This window comes from Rhineura floridana, chromosome 3 (genome assembly GCF_030035675.1).
Source record: "Rhineura floridana isolate rRhiFlo1 chromosome 3, rRhiFlo1.hap2, whole genome shotgun sequence".
NCBI lineage: Eukaryota > Metazoa > Chordata > Lepidosauria > Squamata > Rhineuridae > Rhineura > Rhineura floridana.
In genome coordinates this window covers 65,363,318-65,387,112 of record NC_084482.1, presented here as the reverse complement: position 1 = coordinate 65,387,112, position 23,795 = coordinate 65,363,318, and the positions used below count along the sequence as shown (strand labels likewise).

Sequence of the window (23,795 nt, the reverse complement as noted above, 5' to 3'; positions counted from 1 at the left end):
GACAATACCTCTTGTTAAAAAGAGAGAAAGACCTCAATGGATGACTGAAGAAACTCTTAAAATGGTTAAAGAGAGAAGGAGAGGAAAAGCAAAAGGAGATAGAAACACGGTCAGAACCCTAAATGCAACTATACAACGACTAGTATGTAGGGACAAAGAAAACTATTACAATAGTTACTGTATAGAAATAGAAAAGGACAACAAAATGGGAAGAACAAGAGCCCTATTCCAAAAGATTAGAGAAATGAAAAGGAAATTTAAACCACGAGTAGAGATGTTGAATAATCAACAGGGGAACACACTGACTGACTGAGATGAAATAAAAGGAAGATGGAAGCAATACACTGAAGCACTCTATAAAAGAGATGCCAGGATGACAGATTCATTCATGGAGGAACCATATGATGAAGAACCAGAAATTTTAGAATGTGAAGTGAAAACTGCTCTTAAAATTCTTGGAAGAAACACATCACCAGGAATAGATGGCATACCAATAGAGTTGCTACAAGCTACCAAGACTGAATCTGTCTAAATTTTGACAAAAATTTGTCAAGAAATATGGAAAACTAAACAATGGCCCACAGAACATAAGAACATAAGAAGAGCCTGCTGGATCAGGCCAGTGGCCCATCTAGTCCAGCATCCTGTTCTCACAGTGGCCAACCAGGTGCCTGGGGGAAGCCCGCAAGCAGGACCCGAGTGCAAGAACACTCTCCCCTCCTGAGGCTTCCGGCAACTGGTTTTCAGAAGCATGCTGCCTCTGAGTAGGGTGGCACAGCACAGACATCACGGCTAGTAGCCATTGATAGCCCTGTCCTCCATGAATTTGTCTAATCTTCTTTTAAAGCCGTCCAAGCTGGTGGCCATTACTGCACCTTGTGGGAGCAAATTCCATAGTTTAACTATGCGCTGAGTAAAGAAGGACTTCCTTTTGTCTGTCCTGAATCTTCCAACATTCAGCTTCTTTGAATGTCCACGAGTTCTAGTATTATGAGAGAGGGAGAAGAACTTTTCTCTATCCACTTTCTCAATGCCATGCATAATTTTATACACTTCAATCATGTCTCCTCTGACCCGCCTTTTCTCTAAACTAAAAAGCCCCAAATGCTGCAACCTTTCCTCGTAAGGGAGTCGCTCCATCCCCTTGATCATTCTGGTTGCCCTCTTCTGAACCTTTTCCAACTCTATAATATTCTTTTTGAGATGAGGCGACCAGAACTGTACACAGTATTCCAAATGCGGCCGCACCATAGATTTATACAACGGCATGATGATATCAGCTGTTTTATTTTCAATACCTTTCCTAATTATCGCTAGCATGGAATTTGCCTTTTTCACAGCTGCCGCACACTGGGTCGACATTTTCATCGTACTGTCCACTACAACCCCGAGGTCCCTCTCCTGGTCGGTCACCGCCAGTTCAGATCCCATGAGTGTATATGTGAAATTCAGATTTTTTTCTCCAATATGCATAATTTTACACTTGTTTATATTGAATTGCATTTGCCATTTTTCCGCCCATTCACTCAGTTTGGAGAGATCTTTTTGGAGCTCTTCACAATCCCTTTTTGTTTTAACAACCCTGAACAATTTAGTGTCGTCAGCAAACTTGGCCACTTCACTGCTCACTCCTAATTCTAGGTCATTAATGAACAAGTTGAAAAGTACAGGTCCCAATACCGATCCTTGAGGGACTCCACTTTCTACAGCCCTCCATTGGGAGAACTGTCCGTTTATTCCTACTCTCTGCTTTCTGCTTCTTAACCAATTCCTTATCCACAAGAGGACCTCTCCTCTTATTCCATGACTGCTAAGCTTCCTCAGAAGTCTTTGGTGAGGTACCTTGTCAAACGCTTTTTGAAAGTCTAAGTACACTATGTCCACTGGATCACCTCTATCTATATGCTTGTTGACACTCTCAAAGAATTCTAATAGGTTACTGAGACAGGACTTTCCCTTGCAGAAGCCATGCTGGCTCTGCTTCAGCAAGGCTTGTTCTTCTATGTGCTTAGTTAATCTAGCTTTAATCATACTTTCTACCAGTTTTCCAGGGACAGAAGTTAAGCTAACTGGCCTGTAATTTCCGGGATCCCCTCTGGATCCCTTTTTGAAGATTGGCGTTACATTTGCCACTTTCCAGTCCTCAGGCACGGAGGAGGACCCGAGGGACAAGTTACATATTTTAGTTAGCAGATCAGCAATTTCACATTTGAGTTCTTTGAGAACTCTCGGGTGGATGCCATCCGGGCCCGGTGATTTGTCAGTTTTTATATTGTCCATTAAGCCTAGAACTTCCTCTCTCGTTACCACTATTTGTCTCAGTTCCTCAGAATCCCTTCCTGCAAATGTTAGTTCAGGTTCAGGGATCTGCCCTATATCTTCCACTGTGAAGACAGATGCAAAGAATTCATTTAGCTTCTCTGCAATCTCCTTATCGTTCTTTAGTACACCTTTGACTCCCTTATCATCCAAATTCCAAATTCCAAAGAAAGGGGATCCCAGGGAATGCAATAATTATCAAACTATTGCCTTAATATCCCATTCAAGTAAAGTAATGCTCAAGATTCTACAACAAAGGCTGTTCCCATATATGGAGCGAGAAATGCCAGATGTCCAACCTGAATTTAGAAAGGGAAGAGGCACCAGAGACAGGGCCGGCTCCAGGCATGCTGGGGCCCATGGGCATCAGCTTGCCCTGGGCCCCGGCATGTTTGCACATTCGTGTTCGCGTGCGCGCACGCCCCACACTCCCACCTACCTGTCTCCTGTCTTTTACTATTGCCATTAACCAAGATGGTGGCCGCGGTTTCCCTAAGGGGATGAAGCCTCTGCCGCCATCTTTGTTGATGGCACATGTGTGTGCTATGCACGGGCATCTCTGCCATCAGCTAAGATGGCGACAGGGGCTTCAGTACTTTAGGAAAACCGTGGCTGCCATTTTCATTAAGGGCAATACTAAAAGGCAGGAGACAGTAGGGGGTGGGGGTGCGGATTACGGAAAGGGATCGGAGGGGCCGCTGAGGGCCCCCATTACCCTGTAACTCCAGGGGCCCTCAGGCCAGTGCCCCACCTGGTACCAGAGATCATATTGCAAACATACGTTGGATAATGGAACGGAGCAAGGAATTTCAGAAGAAAATCACCTTGTGCTTTATAGACTACAGCAAAGCCTTTGACTGTGTAGATCATGAAAAACTATGGAATGCTTTAAAAGAAATGGGGGTGCCACGGCATCTGATTCTCCTGATGCGCAACCTATACTCTGGACAAGAGGCTACTGTAAGGACAGAATATGGAGAAACTGATTGGTTCCCCATCAGAAAGGGTGTGAGACAGGGGTGCATTTTATCACCCTATTTGTTTAATCTATATGCAGAACATATCATACGGAAAGCAGGATTGGACCAAGATGAAGGAGATGTGAAAATTGGAGGGTGAAACATCAATAATTTAAGATATGCAGACGATACCATACTCTTAGCAGAAACCAGTAATGATTTGAAACGAATGCTGATGAAAGTTAAAGAGGAAAGCCTAAAAGCAGGATTACAGCTGAATGTCAAAAAGACTAAAGTAATGACAACAGAAGATTTATGTAACTTTAAAGTTGACAACGAGGACATTGAACTTGTGAAGGATTATGAATACCTTGGCACAGTCATTAATCAAAACGGAGGAATAGTCAAGAAATCAGAAGAAGGCTAGGACTGGGGAGGGCAGCTGTGAGAGAACTAGAAAAGGTCCTCAAATGCAATGATGTATCACTGAACACCAAAGTCAGGATCATTCAGACCATGGTATTTCTGATCTCTATGTATGGATGCGAAAGTTGGACAGTGAAAAAGGCGGATAAGAGAAAAATCAGCTCATTTGAAATGTGGTGCTGGAGGAGAGCTTTGCTCATACCATGGACTGCGAAAAAGACAAATAATTGGGTGTTAGAATAAATTAAATCAGAACTGTCACTAGAAGCTAAAATGATGAAACTGGGGTTATCATACTTTGGACACATCATGAGAAGACATGATTCACTAGAAAAGACCATAATGGTGGGAAAAACAGAAGGGAGTAGTAAAAGAGGAAGACCAAGCAAGAGATGGATTGATTCCATAAAGGAAACCACAGACCTGAGCTTACAAGATCTGAACAGGGTGGTTCACGAGAGATGCTCTTGGAGGTCACTGATTCATAGGGTCACCATAAGTCGTAATCGACTTGAAGGCACATAACAACAACATCAACAAGGGAGGCTACATGTGCCGCCTGTAGAATAAAACGGTGGGGGAAACCCTGAAAAAGAATGATACTGTTCCCAATGTTTTCCTTTTGGAAAGGAAAGAGGCTTTCCCAGTGCCCACCCACCAAGTCTCCTCCCCTCCCCCTCCTCTACGTCAGTTTCACCTATCCTAGGAGTAAATCCCACTGAACTCAGAAAGCATGCAAATGATCAGACCTGCCTTCCCGTCCTCCTCCCTCCCATCTCCTCCCTTTTGCCCCTTCCCTCTCCCTTCCTTTGCTCCTCCCCCCCTTCCCCTTCCAATCCCCTCCTTTTCCTCCTCCCTCCCCCTAAATTGCTTCTCCTCTCCCCTCCCTTCCTGTCCTCTCCCAACCCCCTCCTCCTGCCCCATGGTCAGTTTTACCTATCCTAACCATGATTGCATGGGAGTAAATCCCTTTGTACTCAATAAACATGCAGATGATTATACCTGCCTTTCCTGTCCTTCCCCTCTCCTCACCCTTCCTCTTCCCTTCTTTCTCCCCTCTCTTCTTCCTCCTCCCCTTCCCATGCCAGCCTTCCCCCCCTCCCCTCCCGGTCAGTTTCACCTGTCCTAAGCATGATTGCAGGGAAGTAAATCCCACTGAACTCAATAAGCATACAAATGATCAGCACATTCTCAGCAACCTTGCACAGGACCCCATTTCTTACCTCCTGGATTAAAAAGCAGAGAAATTCACTAATAGGCAAAAAAAACAACCTTGTGGTTTAACAATGTACCTATAGCCAACAGATATTTCTGTCAAACTTTAAAAAGCAGGGAAATTGGGCAGCTATAGTGAATGCATCAGGGGAGCAGGAGACCTGACTTCCTCTCTGAGATATTGTACTGCCCTACACATTTGTAAAAATGCAAATACAATTAGGGTTGGTCTTTCATAGTCCAATCCACTTCCTGTGTAGCTTGGAAGAATTTGGTAACATATTTCTCTGAGCATAGGGTGAGTGGTGGCAACACCTACAATCAGCCGATATAACAGAAACAAGACATGTGCTGTGCTGATCTTGTTTTAGCATGGAGGAAGCAACAATATTAAAACAGTTGATATAATTTGGATTGTCACTTTAAATATGTTTGATTTACTTTGCAATTTTAGTGAAGTGTCCTATAGTAAATCATTTTATTTTGCTTCTGTTTCTGTGAATATGTGAAGTACAGCAACACTTTGCAACACTAAAAAACTTCCAAAAACAATTATGGAATAATGGCACTGACTATTCTGCAGAATAGTTTCCATTGGGCATGAGGAGCATCTCAGTTTGCACAAGATAAAACAGTGGGAGGTGAAATATATTCTAGCAAAATTCTAGGTGTGCTCTATGTTTTTAATTTACCATGCCCATCTTTTTTTAAGTGGAATAGTTTAAGCATAGTAGGCTGAAAACATGCATCTTGGGCAGGCCAAGCTTATTTTTTCCAACAGCTAGAGTCATTGCTTAAGTAGCAACATATTGTAATCAGTCTGATTTTACATCAAACTGCAGTTTCAGATTCAACTGCCATTGCACCCAAAGTATAAATAGAACATAACCTCCAGTTTGAAACACATAAGGCTGTCCTCACCATCATACGACATTAACCAATAAAGACTTTGAAATTAATAAAAAATAAATTTGACACAGATTTCTAGAATGAATAATGAGAGAAATATAATTTTCTAGATTAGAATTATCTGTAGAAACAGTAGTAACACAGGAAAGAATCAAAGTAAGAAGAACACCAACAAACATACAAAAATGTAATTATCTTTGGAGATGGCAGGTATTGAATCTAGAATTGGATATAGCTGCTATCCTGTTCAGTAAAAGGCTTTAAGAGGGGTTAGAGAAGCTCTGGGAACAAAAGAGCTGCTATGGCGCCCTGCATCCTGCTTCTCTCAGTCATGATGTACACAGGAAACTTCTGGGCCCAGCAGGCAGGATCTTTATCATCCCCCACATTGGGCCCCTGGATGTCACTGGACTACAACTCCCATCATCCTTACCCTGCTTAGCCAATGGTCAAGGATGATGGGGCTTGTAGTCCAACAACATCTGGGGACACAAGGTTGAACACTGTGCTCATACTGTGGGACAACTACCCCATTACCCCAGGATGGGGAACCTGTGGCCCTCCAGATGTTGCCAGACTATAACTCCCATCATCTCTGGCCATTGGCTATGCTGGGTGGGGCTGATGGGAGTTGAGGTAGAGCAACATCATACCTGTTCTAGTACTATATGAAATGCCGCACTCTGTCTATTGGCCCTGAATCCTTTTAGTGCCCCTCCCCCATCTGCTAAAACAATGTTCTTCAACCTTAGGTCCCCAGAGGATGTTGGACTAAACGTCCCATCATCCTAGTTCAACAACACCTGGGCCCCAAGGTTGAAGAACACTGTTTAAAGGACGAATAACTGTTGATTTGCTTTTCAGGCTAGCTCTTCTTGGCTCCTGCTCCTCAATCTCCCCTCAGTCTAATTTACCTCTCAGGATTGTTGCAACAGAAAGTTCCCTGCATGCTACTTTAATATTCTTGGAGAAAGGGCGAGATACCTCTTATCCATATGTATATGAGCAGGTTGGTCAGTCTTTTATGCACACTCCCGTATTGATGAGGGAGAGGTACTCTGCATATATTCAGAAGCCCCCTCTCCCCCGCTGCAGAGATCGAGTTTTGGCACTGAAAAGCTACTCCAAGTGGTGGGGCTGGCTCAAGAGACCAGCCTTGTCCCCTTGGTGCCAGTAACCGGCTGAAGCATCTTTGGAAGCAGCAGGACGGCAGGACGGCAGGATGGGAGGGCGGGGCCCCCCTCCCCTGGGCTGCTTTGCATTGCGGACTGGGAGTGTTGCAAGCGATAGCTAAGGCTGAGCTCCTCCGATCCCCTCTTCCTGGCGGCGCTGGTGGGAAAAAGAGCAGGCGAGCCACGTTCTTGCCCATCCAGCCTCGTCTCGGCGTTGCCCTGCTCGGGCTCGGCTTGACAGGCGTGCGACGCAGCCACTGCGCGAAGGAGAAGCCGGGCGGGCGCACGCCGGGCTGCCAAGATCCGAGGGGCGGGGAGGGCCGCGGTTCCCCTGCCTGCCTGTCTCCATTCATTCGAGCCTGTTTAACAGGACGGGCCCACGGGGCGGGGGGCTTCTGCCTGCGAGCGCTTCGGCAGCCAGCTCTCGCCCTCCCCGCTCACTGCTAGGGGGCCGTCCAAAGGCGCCTAGCCCTGCCGCGCAGCGCCGAGTTCGGGACCTTGCCGGGACCTTGGGGAGGGGGGGCATTTCCAAGCGCGGAGCCAGAGTTGAGCGTGGCGATGTCCGACCCGGCGGTCAACGCGCACCTGGAAGGGATCATCTCCGACTTCGAGGGTAGGTAAATTGGGGAGGGAGGGAGGAAGAGAGAACCCGTCGCAGACGGCCCCCCCTTTCCCGCTGCCAGTGGGGCGCACCCGTTTTCCGCTCGTTCCCGTGTGTGCTACCATCCCCTTCCCAGATCCGAGACAATCCCCCTTCCTCACACTCTCTCGGTCGTGGTTAGAGGCCAGCGGTAAACACCCGGAGGCTGGTGTTTGTTTGCGGCTGGCGAGACTGGAAATCGCCTGGCAGATTTCAACCCTCCCCCCCCCCGTGGGATTGGGAACTTCTGTTTTGGGATTGCGAAAAGAAGCGGGATCCGGAGAAACGCTCCACTGACGAAGGGTGGTGGTGGTGGTGGGCGATAAGGCTGGTGAGTTGCCTGGTTTTGTTTTGGCCAGGTAAAGAAGGGGGTGGGGGAATCTTTTTAATTTTTTAAATGGAGGTTTGGCTAGAGGCCTCTGAGATGGGGTTGTCTTTTCTTTTTTGACTTTGAAGAAGGAACGCCGGCTGGGCTATGGAGAGAAGCCGAGGACGCAGTTCACGTGCTGCAAGAGCGAGGGCCGGCCAGGCCTTCTCTTCCATTTTCTGAAAAAAGAGTCTTTGACTTTGAGCAAACGGCGTGTTATTCGGCCCCCTTTCAAAATCCATCCTGCATCCCTGTGAAGTGGCGGGCTGTTCTTCCTATTTCACAGATGGGAAACTGAGGCAGAGCTGATAAGAATGCGTGATCTAGTGAGCGCGCGTTGACTCACGTCGGGACTGCATGGCTGTGAAAACTGTCAAAATATAAGCTAATTCATCATCACGCGTGAAGGCGTGCGTGTCTTCGGAAGAGCACGTTGTGTTTCCATTTTGTCCGCGGTCACTCGTTGGTGTATGGGTGTTCTTGAGTGTGCGGCCTTAGTGGGCTGCTTTCATTTTGTTTGCCTATATGCGAGACAGACACGCTGTCTCTCCCCTCCCCCTCTCCCTCTCCCTAGCTGAGAGAGGCAAAGTAGGCTTGTGGAGTTTGTTTGTAGCCGAGATGAGTATGAGACTGGATGGTCTTCTCCCTCTCCTTTCCCATTGATTTGGCTGGACAATATTTTGATGCTCATCCATTCTGAAAACTGGCAGGCGAGTCAGCAGAAAAGGCTCAGTGTGTTTCTTTCCTTCAGCTCTTACGTGCTGTGTCTTTTTTTTATCTTTCAAGATAGGATCAACAAGGCCACAAGCTTACAAAGAGGGCTAAGTGGGGGATGAGAAGATTGCCTGTGGGTGATTAGGGGCAGTAGTAATGGTTGGAGCTGGTTGGGGGCCTGTCAAACCTAAATGTGGTTATGTTGTGATGTGTGTCTAGTTTTCTTTTCAGCTTTATGTCTTCTCTCCCCGCCCCAACGAATGGTATCGATAAGACATTGTGACTGCATGTAGGGGCTGACATTTGTAGGTATCATTGAATCTGAAGGTGCTGCAGACTGCCTTAAACCTCAGCAGCGTTTGTGCCCCAGAAATGTCCTATTTTGTCTACTGTCTGCAAGGAGCTATGGCATGTCTGGATGGTAGTTTTCTGTGCTGTTGATCCTATAGTACTAACCTGGAAACAGAGTACTGGGGGAATCCCTTCCTTCCATTTTGATAGCAGAAAGTTGGTTGTGCATAAATTGCATGGGCTGATCTCCTGGGCCAATTCTGTAGGATAAAGTGGCAGAGACACATGGAGGCGATCAGAGAGCAGCTCCGGGCTCCTCTATACATGTGCCCAGTGCTTTTTGAACTCTTTAAAAACCACCATGCGGATGAGCCTTAAACTGTGCCCACCTGAAGAAGGGGGTGCATGTGTATTCCACTATTCTGGTTGTATGCGGTGCAGAACTTAGCATCTTGAAAACCTCAGCTTTTACGGGCAGGGTTTTAGCCCTGAAAGCCAATGAAAAAGATAGGCTTGGTGGTGGATGAGGCAGCCCTGGGGTGCAGGAGGTCCAGAGCAGGGCCGGCACCGGGCATGACTGGGCCCTTGGGCACCTGCCTGCCTCGGGCTTGCAGCTCTTGCCTGTTCCACCTGCCTCTCCTGTCTTCTGCAGCTGTGCGCGCAGGGCTACCATCAACTAAGATGGTGATGGAGGCTTCTCTAAGGGGCTGATGCCCCTGCCACCATTTTGGTTGATGGCACGCATGCTCGGTATGCTACATGTGCGCACATGCCTGCCATCAACCAAGATGATGGTAGGGGTATTAGCCCCTTAAAGAAGCCTCCACCACCATCTTGGTTGATGGAAGCCCTGCGCACGCAGCACGAGAAGCAAAAGACAGGAGAGAGGTAGGTGGAGTGAGCGAATGGGTGGGCAGCCTAGAAGCTCCCTCCCTGCGATCTGTGGCAGGGACCCTGCTGTGGATTGTAGAAGAGAAGCACTACTATTCCACCGTAATGAGGGGCCTTTCAGGGGCCCTCAGCCAGGGCCCTACCTGGCCTCCCTTTGGCACTGGCCCTGGTCCAGAGCCTTAGTAGCAGCAAAGGATATGCTTTGCATGCAGACGGTCCCAGGTTCAGTCCTTGGCATCTTCCAACTAAAAGAATTCAAGGAAGCATGTGATGGGAAAGATGTCAACCCTGGAGAGCTGTTGCCAGTCAAAGTAGACAATACTGGGCTGGTTGGACAAATACTCTGATCTGGTATAAGGCAGCTTTTTTACGTTCAGTGTCCCTGTATCACTCTTTTCTCCTTCCCATAACCAGCGGAAGCCCGTGAGGATTACTGGAAGGCTGTAGCTTGGTGTTTGAGCAACTGCCTTGTATGCAGAAGGTCCCAGGTTCAATCCCCAGCATCTCCAGGAGAGACCCCTCTCCAAGAAATCCTGGAGAGATGCTGCCAGTCATTGTTGGTGATACTGAGCTTGATGGACCAATGTTTGTCCTCAGTATAAGGCAGCTTTCTATGTTCTTCTTGCTCCACAAAGGCAAAGAGAGAAGTCACATCCACACTGTATATCTAAAGCACCTTGCTTCCTCCAAAGAATCCTGGGAGCTGTAGTTTAAGGGTGCTGGGAACTGTAGTTCTGCAAAGGGTAAACTATAGTTCCCAGGATTCTTGGGGGGAGGCCACATGCTTTAAATGTACAGTGTGGGTGGCCAGGGCCGATCCAAGACATTTTGCTGCCTGAGACGAAACAGCTTTCCCCAAGTCAAAGAGGAATTACTCAAGGCCAGCAAACTTATTCTGGCACCTTTGGCAGAAAACACCACAAGTGCTTCTCCTTGAAAGTTATTGTAATGTATAATAATAATTACATAATTAACAATTTCCTGCCCTTGTAATGACACCTAAAACCAGCTGCCTGAGGCAGTTGCCTCGCTCTGCTTAATAGTAGAGCAGGCTCTGGAGACTGCCTGACCTTGCCCAACTCTCAGTCCACAGGGCCCTTAGCTGGAGTCTTGGCGTCTAGTGCTACTGATAACCATTACATTACAAAGTGATATAGTCTGCCCTGACCAAGAGTCAGGAGGTAGCTCAGGTTCTCCAGGGTCCTAGCATTCCCCTGGTACCATTGCGGTTAAATCTTGCAAACCTCACCTTTTTTTCTTGGCATATAGTTTTTTTTGGCACAGAACCCCCAATGCTCTGGCTGAAGAAGCCTCTAGTGAGATCCAACACCTTCCCTGTTTTCTGAACTGGCAGTCCTAAACTCTACTATGAAGTAGGATGGCTTTAGGAGATAGACAGTGTATGCTCATCTTTCCCCCTGCCAAGAAGGTGAGCTAACTTTCCCCAAGTGGAACGGCCATACTACCCTGAACATGCCCAATCTCGTCTGATCTCAGAAGCTAAGTGGGGTCAGGCCTGGTTAGTACTTGGATGGGAGTCCACCTAGGAATACTAGGTGCTGTAGGCTTAGAGGAAGGCAATGGTAAACCACCTCTGACCATGAAAACGCTATGAATATATCCCAAAAAGATTCATAGGGTCTCCATAAGTCGTAATCGATAAGGCATATAACAACAACAAAAACATCCCTCTTGTAGTAGAAGGAAAGCCATATTGGGTCACAGACTTTGACTACGCACGCAAAACCCAGTTACCTTTTCTGCCAGGAAGTATGACATACTCTGTTCTCAACGGGCAGAAAAGCCCTTTTATTTCATCTGCACAAAGAACAATGGGAGATAATTGCAGCATGGAAACAGCTGCTTCTCCATTGAGTCATGACTATTGGCCACAAGTGGTAGCTCTCTTACTCAGAAGTTCAGAGGGCAGATGTGAGTAGGATTTGACCTTTGTCTTGGGAGCTCAGGAGATTCTCAGATTCTTTTGTTGAAATTGCATAGTAGTAGTAATGGTGGTGGGGTGGTGGGCAGAATCAAGGGAAACTGGAAAAACCGAGGTGTCTGAACATGGCTGGCTACCATCTCACATACCCTTGGCAGCTCAGAGGAGTTTCAGAGTGTATTGTTTTCCATGAGGTGAGTCCTCTGTAGATAAAACCAGAACTGTATTCTGTTATTATTTTCTTAAGTCAGAAATGCACAACTCTGTTCAACATGGAGGACCCACTTTAAAAATATTCTGAATCGGATTTCTACACCCAACTTGTACACACCACATTTGCACACACACCACACTTGTACACCCTGAATGCCACACTGCATTCAGTGGACACTTTGCAGGTGTTGTCATCTTCAAGTTTTTTTAAAGCATGCACAGAGAGACGCAACATGAGTCATCTGTTTTAACATGTTACAACCTAGATCATGAGCTGATGGATATGGGTGGATTGACCCAATCATAGCTCATAGGAATGGTGAACTCTGTGAGCAGTACATGGAAGGCAGAAGCAGAAACTTCTTAAGAGCAGGGATTTCTTTATTCTCAGTGTTCCATGCCTCTTTCTCCTTTTTGCGGAATCTTCCATGAATACTCTTGTCCTGTGTGATGCTACTCACATGAATAGGCCATAAATTGAAAAGACCACAAATTGGGGCTATGTCATAGTGGCTGAATGAATTAAATTTGCCTCCTTTCCATTTGCAGTATGACTAGAACATGGTTCAGTATGGTCTATCTGCCAATAGGGCTGGTCCAAGAGGCAGACAACATGGCTTCTCCCTCCTCCATTCCTGGAGGACAACATGAGTTCTCCCTCTCCTGTTCCATATACAGAAACAGGCTGGCCTGGCCTGTGTCAACAGTGGTGGCAGGTCAGTGTCTTCCACCACACATGAGGGAAGCAGGCTGGCAAAGAGGACCCAGGGCAGGCCTTGTGGCACACATATCTGTGTCCTCCAACACCTCTCTCACCACTCCACCTGTGCCTGCTTGCTGCCCATTCAAACAGATACTGCAATGCAGTGGTGGTGGTTCCAAAGTGCATCACATGAGGAAAGCAACACATGATGCCAGCTGAAGTACATGGCTGGTCTGTCTGCCAGTTTGCTTGATCAGGGGCCTTCCTCAATGAAAATGTCTGAGAGGCGTTAGGAGGATAAGACAACCAGCGCAGCCCAACAGCAAACTAACATGTCTGCCATCGAGGCACTAGTTCAGGAGGTGGCACCTCATCCATTTAGGGGTAAGGCTAGCTCATGGTTGTAAATGTAGGTGGATTGGACCACAGTCCACCTGTGGAGCATTGATGAAATTTCTGGGAGAATACCTGGCACCTGCTGCTGGTTGCTGGGACTCTTGTAACAGAATGCTGAAATCTGGCCGAATCTAGCAAGGCACTTCCTAAGCAAGAGAAGGATGCATAAAAAATGCTATTGATTATGCGTTGCTGTTGAAAGATGTTGAGTGTATAACAGATTCACACCTTAATCTGATTTAAATGGGACAAAAGAGAACCAAACTTGAAACATAAGTAAGTATATTCAGTTGCTTCAATTCTGCTTTTTGTTCTTTGATGCCAGGAGGCCTGTGGGTTTTCCAGAAAAGTTTGATTTTTTTTTTAAAAAAAAATGTGCATAGGGTAGTTTGCATCCGACAATTTTCAGAAATTTTTCTGGTGCTCTGAAGAGTGATCTAATTTGCTTAAATTTAGTAAACAAAGCTAAAAACTTTGAAACTGCCAAGCATGCTTATTATTGAATTTGAAATGGATATCCATTCATTGTTACTAGCAAACTTATGAAATGGAAAAATTTCCCTGGAAAAATAAAGCACAGGAAAATGTTCCACCCTGCACACTGGATGCCGTGGACCTGCCCCATGTTTGTGGTGCAGTGGGGGTAGGCATTTGAGGCCATTTTACTAGCTGGTTACTTGACTGCAGATTCTGGGAGCAGAGATGTGAAGGCCTGGAAAAAGAAGATTCTTTCAATCCGTGCAAACCTTCAATCTTTAGAAGTCTATGCTAGATAAGATGACAAATATGAAGAGAAAGTGATAGTGGTAGCTCAGAAAATGAGACTGATTAAATTTCATGTAGTATTCAGTGAGTCTTCGTTTACTCCCCTCTTTTTCTCAGCTGCTTTTATGGGAATGAGTGCTTTATGTCTGCTTGATGCTGTGGAGGACTAGAGGTGACACAATAGTTTCCAGAATTCCTTTTTTTACTATAACATTGATGGTTTTTCCTGGTTGGCTTTTTTTTTTTTTTTTGCCTGCTCCTCATTAACTGGCAAAACAAAAGAGATGCTAGGGTCCTTACAGTTCAGCAGCTTGTAGCTCTCCCAAAATTTATGTTTTTACAAGTGAATTAAATGTGTAATTACTGTCTGAATAAACTCTATTTTTTAGTATGCCAAACATGATAATTTAATGGCAAACCAAGCTAATCATGATACATTTTATTGTTCCTAAAGTAACAAAGGGACTTTCAATCTGCAAAAGATGCTAAAAAAACAAGTACACTTAATGCCTCAGTTAGCAAAATAGATGTGTTCCTGGACATTCCTTCTTTAACAGAAAGTTTGGTACCAGAGGTAGGAATAACATGGAAAGAATAGCGATAGGTTCCTGCACCAGCTCATAGATGGTGGGGGCAGCTTCAACAGGGCTTTAAAGGGTGCCTCCCCCTCTGTGATGCCCCTGTATTTATAATACTGTCAATATGGTAAGTGTGGGTTTATTAGAGTAAATGAGGTAAGTGGACTGAGTGAGAGGGGGGAGTACATGGGTTGGAATGTTGATGAGTGTTGTATTATGATTGGCTGAGCGCTTGAGGGTCTGAAGGTATAAATGAGAGGATGACAGTTGGGTGTTGGTTGGTCTTGGTGGGTTTAGGAGTTCGTTGGTTGGTTCTGGGTTTTGGAGGGTGGATTGAATTAGGCGGGTAGTGAGGCAGGTTATTGACGGCTAGAAACATAAAGAGTAATGCATCTTATGAAACCACACGCTTGTTGACAATACCTTTAAGTAATCTTGTTATTCCTGTGTATATAAATAAATATTTCTTGGTTTACCAGAATGCCTGATCCTTGGCTGGGCTTTCACAGACCAGAGGGGTGGGCAGGGCATATACCAAGGTTGGGAAACAGTATCAGTGGTGGCAGTGGTGAAGAGAGAGTGTAACATCATCAGGTATCCAGAGCAACCCAGGGCTGTATTCTTTATAGGTACAAAGATACAGGGGGGTTGTGGCCTGCAAGTGGACCCAGACACAAAGTATCAATAGGCCAGGAGGAGACTAAGGCACAGTCTCAAGGCAATACTGTTTTACAAGGAGTGTCTGGTGGTGCTGCCTAGCAGTGGGATCTTGAGAGATCTTTGCTAGAGCTGGTGAGAGAACTGTTTAAAGACCAGGACCCTGAGGTGGGACCGTGACAAGGCGGTGACCACAGGCAGGATCCTAGCAGGTGGTGCCTGAGGTGGGATCCTGACAGGAAGGGTTATGTTTTTACAAGTGAATTAAATTTGTAATTATTGTCTGAATAAACTATATTTTTAGTATGCCAAACATGATAATTTAATGGCAAACCAAGCTAATCATGATACATTTTATTGTTCCTAAAGTAACAAAGGGACTTTCAATCTGCAAAAGATGCTAAAAAAACAAGTACACTTAATGCCTCAGTTAGCAAAATAGATGTGTTCCTGGACATTCCTTCTTTAACAGGAAGTTTGGTGCCAGAGGTAGGAATAACATGGAAAGAATAGCGATAGGTTCCTACACCAGCTCATAGATGGTGGGGGCAGCTTCAACAGGGCTTTAAAGGGTGCCTCCCCCTCCGAATCATATTGGATCCTTCCCTCCCCAGCCCTGGGAGAAGGAAGAGGGCTCTTTTAATAGGAAGACACAGGGTTGTCAGTTTCATCCTAGCAAAGCAAACGCACAAGCATATCTGTTTATTGATAGTAAAGCAAAGGCACAGGACAGGCTGGTCAGGTTCACTTTAAAGCAAAGGCACAGGCTTGAAAGTTTATCCATAACAAAGCAAAGCTGATCAGTTTCACTGTAAAAAAACAACACCTTAGCTAAAAGGAGCCTTGTTCAGGAGGGTTCATTAACTGAGGTATTACTGTATTGCATATTTTCCTGGTTTTCCCCAACATTTTTTTTAAAAAATTCTGGATCCTCCCCTCTTTGGAAAGAAAAGTTCACCCTCATAGCTTCAAATTTTCTGGAAATTTTACATCTCTATCTGGGAGGCAAGGTGCTTTGGGTGGGGTGGGTGGGAGGAGAGTCCCCTCTCCCAGTAGCCGCAGCTCCTCCTCATCAGTGTTGCTTTTGCTGCCCGTTTGCTTGCCCTGTCCCTCTGGGCCCAGTCTGCACCACTGCCCAGAAGAGGACAGCCAAACAAGTGGAGACTGCTGCTCCTCCTCACCCCTGTCACTGCTGGCTCACTGAGGGAAGGCACACAAATAGGACGCAATGTCAAAGAGGAGTATCAGGGTCTGGGGAATCTAGGGGTTGGTAGTGGGCCTGCTGTGGTGGAGCCTTAGCAGATTCCTGGTGATGCCAGTCTTGGCACTGGCCCTGACTAGTACGCTCCTGTATATTTTCCCAAATGGGGCAAATAACACTAACGGACAGGGGGGTGCACAATCTCCTTGAGAAAAAACATGCAGTGAGTTTTGAAATCAACCATGGTGCAGCCCTCCCCCCCACACCATAGTTCCAATCCAATTGTCCTCCCAGCCCCCCTATAGCTTTTCAAATGAAATATAAAGAGATGGGGGATCAGATCACACTTCTTCAATTTCTTATCTAAATAGGCCTGTAGATGGCCTGGAGTAGAAAGGCAGAGTGTTCTTGGATCTGTTAAGTTATTGAACTGTTTTTGTGACTTTTAAGCGAGTGACTCTCACAGACACCCACCATTGCTCAGGAGAAACCAGGGCTACTTCACAGCAGGTGGATTTCCTACATGAGCATCCTCTCCTATGAATAAAATTGTATGCAGCCTGTGTTCACACTGCAAGATGTGATAAGGAGATTATATATAATTGCCTTACATGCAGTAGGTATTCTCAGCTTGGCAGTACATTTCCTTATTGTGTACATGTGGCAAACTGCATGAAGTAGCCCTCAGCAAGCTGAGCATGGATATGCTCATGTTGGAAAGAAGTTAATTTCAAAAAGCAGGAAACTATCCCACACTGGGTTGTGAGAATTCAGGCATGTCAGCTCAGGAAAGCAATTTTCTTCTGGAATTTCAAAGTTTGTGTGTCAGGAGCTGAGAGGTTGTTGGGTAAGAGAAATAGGTTTTTCCACTGAAAAATCAGCATCTGCATTTATGGAGATCTAAAGAAATGGATGTCACTGAACATGCTTCTAGGAGGAAATTAGGGAATGGAGCCTGGTATTGGGGATAATGAAGTTTGTTTCTCCATCTTCCCTCAGTGCCTGTTGGCTACTACCTTGACAGTGCTGGAATAGTTTGCCTAACCACTATTGTCCATGCACTGGTAATCCCCAGACTAGATTACTGTAATGCTCTGTATGTGGGGCTGCCCTTGAGGTTGGTCTGGAAGCTGCAGCTGGTGCAAAATGCAGTGGCGTGACTGCTCACTGGAACAGGATATCATCAGCATGTGATAACAATGCTGAAAGAATTGCACTGACTTCCCATTAGCTATCAGGCCAAGTTCAAAGTGATGGTGTACAAAGCCCTCTGCAGCTTGGGAGCAGGACACCTGAAAGATCATCTTACCTCTTATATATCCAGTCAGTCACTGTGCTGTGCAAGCCAGGGCCTCCTGCAGATACCATCTTATCAGGAAGTCCATTCTGCACAACATAGGAAGGAGACCTTTAGTGTTTTGACACCGACGCATTGGAATTCCCTCCCGTTAAATATTAGACAGACGTCATCTCTGTAATCTTATCAGCGCCTACAGAAGAGCTCTTTCAACAAGCCTTTTAAGTAGAGCCCTCATCCCAGTCTGTGTTTGTGTTGGAATTGCTTTTTAAGATGTTTTAAAAGTGTTTTTTAAAACAATGTTTTTGAGATGTTTTATTTTTAAAATGTTTTGTTTTTTAGTTATTTTAATATGTTTTTAGCGTTTTGTCCCTTGGGCTCCTTCTGGGAGGAAGGACAGGATAGAAATTTGATAAATAATAATTTCAGTGTTTTCATAAGCAGCCTTGGGACCAACTAAAGAAATATTCCTATTCTTGCTCTATGGACAGATACTGAGCTGAAAACTAAACTTCTATTTCTCTTGTATGTGTTTTGTTTCCTGTCTAAAGTGTGTGCTCGTCCATATCCATAAATGCAATAACTCTGAGCTCTTCCACTACTCTTTTTGTTTTCTACTTCTGTTGGGTACATGACTGGCTTTCAGGGACTGGTGCTTAGAAACCCAAAGGAATACACTCAGATTTGAGCAGTATGGTGATGTAGTGAACTGCATGTAGGCTATGAAGTAATTCTCCATTTAAACATGATCACATCAAAAGTTTTGAACCTCTGGGGGAATTTATTAAAGGAGATGCTGCGTTTTCCTCTGGGTAAGATGCCTCTCCACAGGGGGAGAACTATCAGTTGGACTGAATAAGTTTTCCTGTGAATGTTAGTCTATGTTAGTATGTTGCAGTTTGGGATCTTCATTGGGGAAAATGCATACTGGCAATGCAGATGGGGTATCTTGTGAACTGATTGGCTTCTGTGATATCGGGTTTACCCCTCTCTTCTGAATCCTGGATAGTAACAATTGCTTATTTGAAAATCTCACAGCAGCATTTTCCCTTGTGATGATTATATTGTATTTTATTGTAATTATTGTATTTTATTGTATTTTATTGAAATTTAATATGTACGTCGCCTAGAGTGGCTTCGGCCAGATAGGCGACCTAAAAATTAAATTTACATTTACATTTACTTAGTTGGATAGTTTTTTCCCCCACATGATCTTCGTATTTGGGATAGCAAAAATATATTCCACCCACATGTCAGAGTTTGTGTTACCTGGCAAGATGGTGGCTGCCCTGCTTGATGAAGAACTGTGTGTTGCTCAAAAACTCTCATGCTCTTATATAGCAACCAGCACGCATTAATATCTAATTTAAAATATTACCTTAAAATCATAGAATCGTAGAGTTGGACGGAGCCTATAAGGCCATCAAGTCCAACCCCCTGTTCAATGCAGGAATCCAAATTAAAGCATACCAGACATACCTTAATATAATTATTTTATATCTGTTATTCTCTGTGAGGACTACAGTGGTTATGTTGATAACACAGGCTTGTAGCCAATGCTAGTCCTACTCAGAGTAAACCCATTGAAAATAATGGACATGACAAACTTAGATCCATTAATTTCAATGGGTCTACTCTGAGCAGAACTTAATTGGCTACAACCCTTAAGTTTACATGTGTAGATGGGAAGGGAGAGGAGAGCTTTAAATATCCTGGGATGTGATTGGCCTTGAATAAGCATAGCATGATACGACAGCTCCCCTCCATTTCTTAGGTTATTTAGACTCTGCTTTGCCAACACTTGTGCAAGAGAATGAAAATTGCTCCCCCTGCCCAAATTCAGAAGTCTTGGCAGGCCATCTGAGGAGTTCATCTCCTCATTAGCTCAACTTCTGCCTTGCCAATGTTCCCCAGACTTCACCCTGCCAGGAGGATCTTAGATTGCCTGCAAGTTAGCACCAAATAAACTCCTGATTGCAAAGCCAGCACCACTTCATGCCAGACTCCTGTTCTGCAGCTAGCTGTGTGTTGGGAGAATGTGAAATTCAATGTCTGGAAGTGGTCTACAACAGAGACCTTTTGCAGTGTTTGTGATGCGCACAGAGATGCCAACAACCACAGTGTTGGGTTACAATATTGTAACCCAACAGAAAATGATCAGTGCTCCTTGTTTCAGGTACGCTAGCTCTGGAGTGTCCTTCATTTTAGTGCAGAATCGGTAGTGGTCTTGCTATGTAACACCACAGTGGTGACTTCCTTGATTTTTCTGGGCCTCAAAATCAGATCAATTGGTTCTTCAAAATAAAGATAATAGAGCCAGGTAGTTAGATTGCCAAATGTGGGTGCTGGCAGAATGAGAGGCTGCAGTCCTATGTACACTTGCCCAGGAACAATACATATTAAACCAAATGAAACTCAGCTTCCAGATAATGGTTTCATTTATGTATGTATTGCAGTTTAAGCCTGTTTTACTTCCATGATGGAACTTAAAGCAGCACAGTCAGGGTTTCCAGGTGATCTCTCACCTAGGCAGTGGCTGGACTCATGCCTGCATATCTTCAGCAACATGGCTCCTGAATGTGCCTTTAAACCATGGCCTGGGAACAGGGCTGGTTCCAAAGGACGGCCAGGTTGGGTGCTGGCCCGAGGGCCCTGCAGCTCAAGGAGCTCCTGGGGGGCCCTTCCGCGATCCCGCGGATCGCAAGACGAGCTTCCGAACCGCCCGCCATCCCCAGCGCTTCACCTACCTTTCTCTGCTGTTCGCGCAGGGTTGCCATCAATAAAGATGGCGGCTGAGGTTTCCGTAAGGGACTGAAGCCTCTGCCGCCATCTTGGTTGATGGCAGCAATGCGCGCGCTGCATGCCATCAACCAAGATGGCGGCAAAGGCTTCAGTCCCTTACGGAAACCTCGGTCGCCATCTTTATTGATGGCAACCCTGCGCGAACAGCAGAGAAAGGTAGGTGAAGCGCGGGGGATGGCGAGGGATGGCGGGCGGTTTGTAAGCTTGTCTTGTGATCCGCGGGATCGCAGAAGGGAAGCAGAGGGGCCCGGGGCAGGCTAATGCCCAAGGGCCCCCACATTCCTGGAGCTGGCCCTGCCTGGGAACATTCATGGGACTGGGGTGCAAGAGCCTGTGTGTGTGAGCCTTTGAGCCTGTGGTGGCTATGATTTTTGTCAGTAACTGTGTTTGCATGTACTTAATGTTTAATGAAGGGGTGGGGAACCGCAGGCCTGGGGGCCAGATGCATCCCTTCCTAGGCCACACTCTACATCTTCCTTGAGTGCTTTTGCCTGGCTGGAATGTGTCCTTGAACTGTGATAATGCTTCTTCCTTGCCTGGTTGGAGAGATGTATTTGGGGTGGTGTGTGTATAAATCTCTGACTTTTACTGTAACCAAACGTAAGAGTCATACCGGTTGCTCCTCTCACTTTTGCCTCTAGTCCTGCCACCTTAGGCTTGTGGCCCTAGAAGGCTGCCCATGAAGGCAAACAGTGAGCCTAGATCCAGATGACATGTCAAGCCAAGGCTTGTGGTTTATTGCTTCTGTCAGGGCAGCAGCTGGTATAGTCCAGAGTCTGCGAGTTCAAATCCCTGCTCATATCTCCTGGGTGTAAAGGGCCAGCTAAAGATCACCCCCACAGTGAGTGGCTCAGGGTTACGTGCCCTGCTACCTGTGCAGCCGTGGGTAAGCTGCATAGTCCCAAGGAGCCCAGTTGCCCCCCAGCTGGCAGTTGCGGACAAGGAAGGGGCTGGCTTGTGTAGCTGGGGCAAGCTGAACAGGCCCTGGCCAGCTGGGGAGGAATAGCCTCAGAGGGAGGCAATGGTAAACCCCCTCTGAATACCGCTTACCATGAAATCCCTATTCATAGGGTCGCCATAAGTCGGGATCGATTTGAAGGCAGTCCATTTCCATTTCAGGGCCAAGAGCAGAGTTAAGGAGAGAAGGAGGGACTTTTGAGCCGTGTACATCAGCACACAGCTTATTTGTGCTAAACCATTGTCAATCATAAACTGTGGTTTAATGTGACATGTGAACTAAGCCATTCCCAGCTCATAATGACATTAGTGTGTGAACAGGCACCAAGTCTCTGAAAAAAAGACATGCAAATGCCATAAATGGGTTTCACAGCAATTTTTTTCCTATTACTATCATAGCCTGTTTCTTTCAGTCATCAATTCCTGTGTTATCTGTGCACTGATCCTCTTCTCCATCAAGATACTCCAGCCATTCTTACTAGAGTGATGTGAGTACCATTCATGGTGCACCCAGTAATTCTTTCATTGCCACCTCCAAGGTGTTTAGGCACCTAGTGATTTAGCTCGCATAGAGGCTCATCCTTTAGGCCAAGGTGTTTGGGATTTATTCTTCTGATAGCTCATCTTGAGGATGTCATGTTATGCTGCTACCAAACCTATGATGTCAAGGCACTTGTGGCATAGCATTAATATTCAGCAGTACTGAAAAAGCAATGTACAGTCATCAGTATGCTTGCCTAACTAAGCCTCTAAAATGCAGGAGCAGAGAATATTTCAAACTTCAGGGTCACATTGGGACAGTACTGTGAGCTGGAGGGTGCAACAGATATGGGTAATTTATTTATTTATTTAAAACACTCATATATTGCCTTTCATTAATTTGATAAATGTTGTTGATACAAGAAATTGCATTACATTTAATTATATGAACAAGATGCATGCATATTACCACATCTGGGAGGGACATGTTGTACATATTCTATAATTTCTGAATTGCTGTGCTGAAATTGGGAAGGGCTTATGAAATATTTGCAAGCTGTTTTCAGAGCCTTAACTGTAGGCACAGCCAGCAAATGGCAGTCTCTGCTCTCTCTGTTTCTCTTGCTTGTGCATCTAATCTTCCACGTAATCCTCATACCATACAGCCATTGCATTCTCATCCTGCCCAGTTCCCAGTGTTCTATCACACTCAACAGGGAACGGAACATACAGTGGGAGATATGCAGATAAAGGGGTGGAGCAATGCAGATAGGGGCTGGCTCAGCTCTTAGTTGCACTCTCTGTGTTTTATGAATCAATGTAAATTGGCTGCATCTGGGGCACAGTTTTGAGTGATCGAAGCCTGAACCAAAAGCAATGGAGTCACCAAGAACGGGAACAAGTTTACTCCTTCCCCAACAGTGTCCCATTATAGTACATAGCCCTTTACTTTGTCATGTAGAAGTGAATAGTCATCAGTCACCAATCCCATTAATTCATATTAGGAAAAAATAGACAGCTACCCTTGGAGAAAATGTTCCAGTAGGAGCCAGATTTGACCATTAGTACTGACAGTGTGGGTCTCCACCAACAGGAACCTTATTAGAGAACCTGTGTGCCAGATTCACTGTGCCCCAATAGGGGTTCTGCAGCATACAGACCTTCTGCCCACACGCACTATGCACATGGTAATTCTAGGTACAACTGGGTTATATTGGATTGGTGGCTTGCGTCAGTAAGCCTAGATGCTCTTTTTGCCAGTAGCATAGATAGATACTCCATTTTATAGTAATTCTATACTGGGACATTGTGCCAGTTCAGAGAGAAATACTGTATCATGCTACATAATTTTTTTAGAATTATCAGGGGCCATCTGTGACTGGATTCTAGTCCAATCCACTGCTGACACACAAAAATGAAGCAGTTAATTACCTATGGTAAAAGATTTGTAGATGCCTCAACTATGGGTTGTTTTTTGGTTTGACTCCTGGGAGCCAATATACACCATAACATCCTGGGAACTGCTGTTTTGTGAAGCACAGCATATTGTATATATTACTCAAGACAGTAACAGCATTCTGATGAACCTGCAAAAGAAGTCAACTTACATAGTGTTTAATGAGAGGAGGCAAATTGGATTGAAATGTATCAGGCCCCCTTGAAGTTGTTTCTGGGCAACACAGATATATTTAGAAATGGGCGTAGATACATTTCCTTCTTGCATTTGTGTTTTGGGCTTGGATTTTTCCTTTCACTTTAAAAATAATGGCCATTCATGAATTGGGTTCCTGTGAGATGAGCAGCTAGAGATGGTAATGTCACATAGTAAAGCAGAGGCAGGTTATCAAATCTTAATTTCTTCTCTGGTTCCTTGGATACCCAGGATATCATTAATGGCTCCA

General features: G+C 45.4%; 1 protein-coding gene and 1 pseudogene across 4 annotated transcripts in view; both read left to right on the top strand.

Moving 5' to 3' along the window:
- The window catches only part of SEPTIN9 (septin 9), a 323,191-nt gene that overhangs the window by 148,461 nt on the left and 150,935 nt on the right, over window positions 1-23,795 (top strand). Inside the window, exon 1 of one of the 4 annotated variants that reach the window (XM_061616350.1) lies at window positions 7,132-7,613. The exons of the other annotated variants lie outside the window; for them this stretch is intronic. Within the exon in view, the coding sequence (XP_061472334.1) occupies window positions 7,559-7,613 (55 nt within the window). The 5' untranslated portion in view covers window positions 7,132-7,558. Of the gene's footprint in view, window positions 1-7,131; window positions 7,614-23,795 lie in introns of those variants that run through there. 4 annotated transcript variants of the gene reach the window in all.
- On the top strand, window positions 11,353-11,471 carry LOC133382556 (5S ribosomal RNA; annotated as a pseudogene).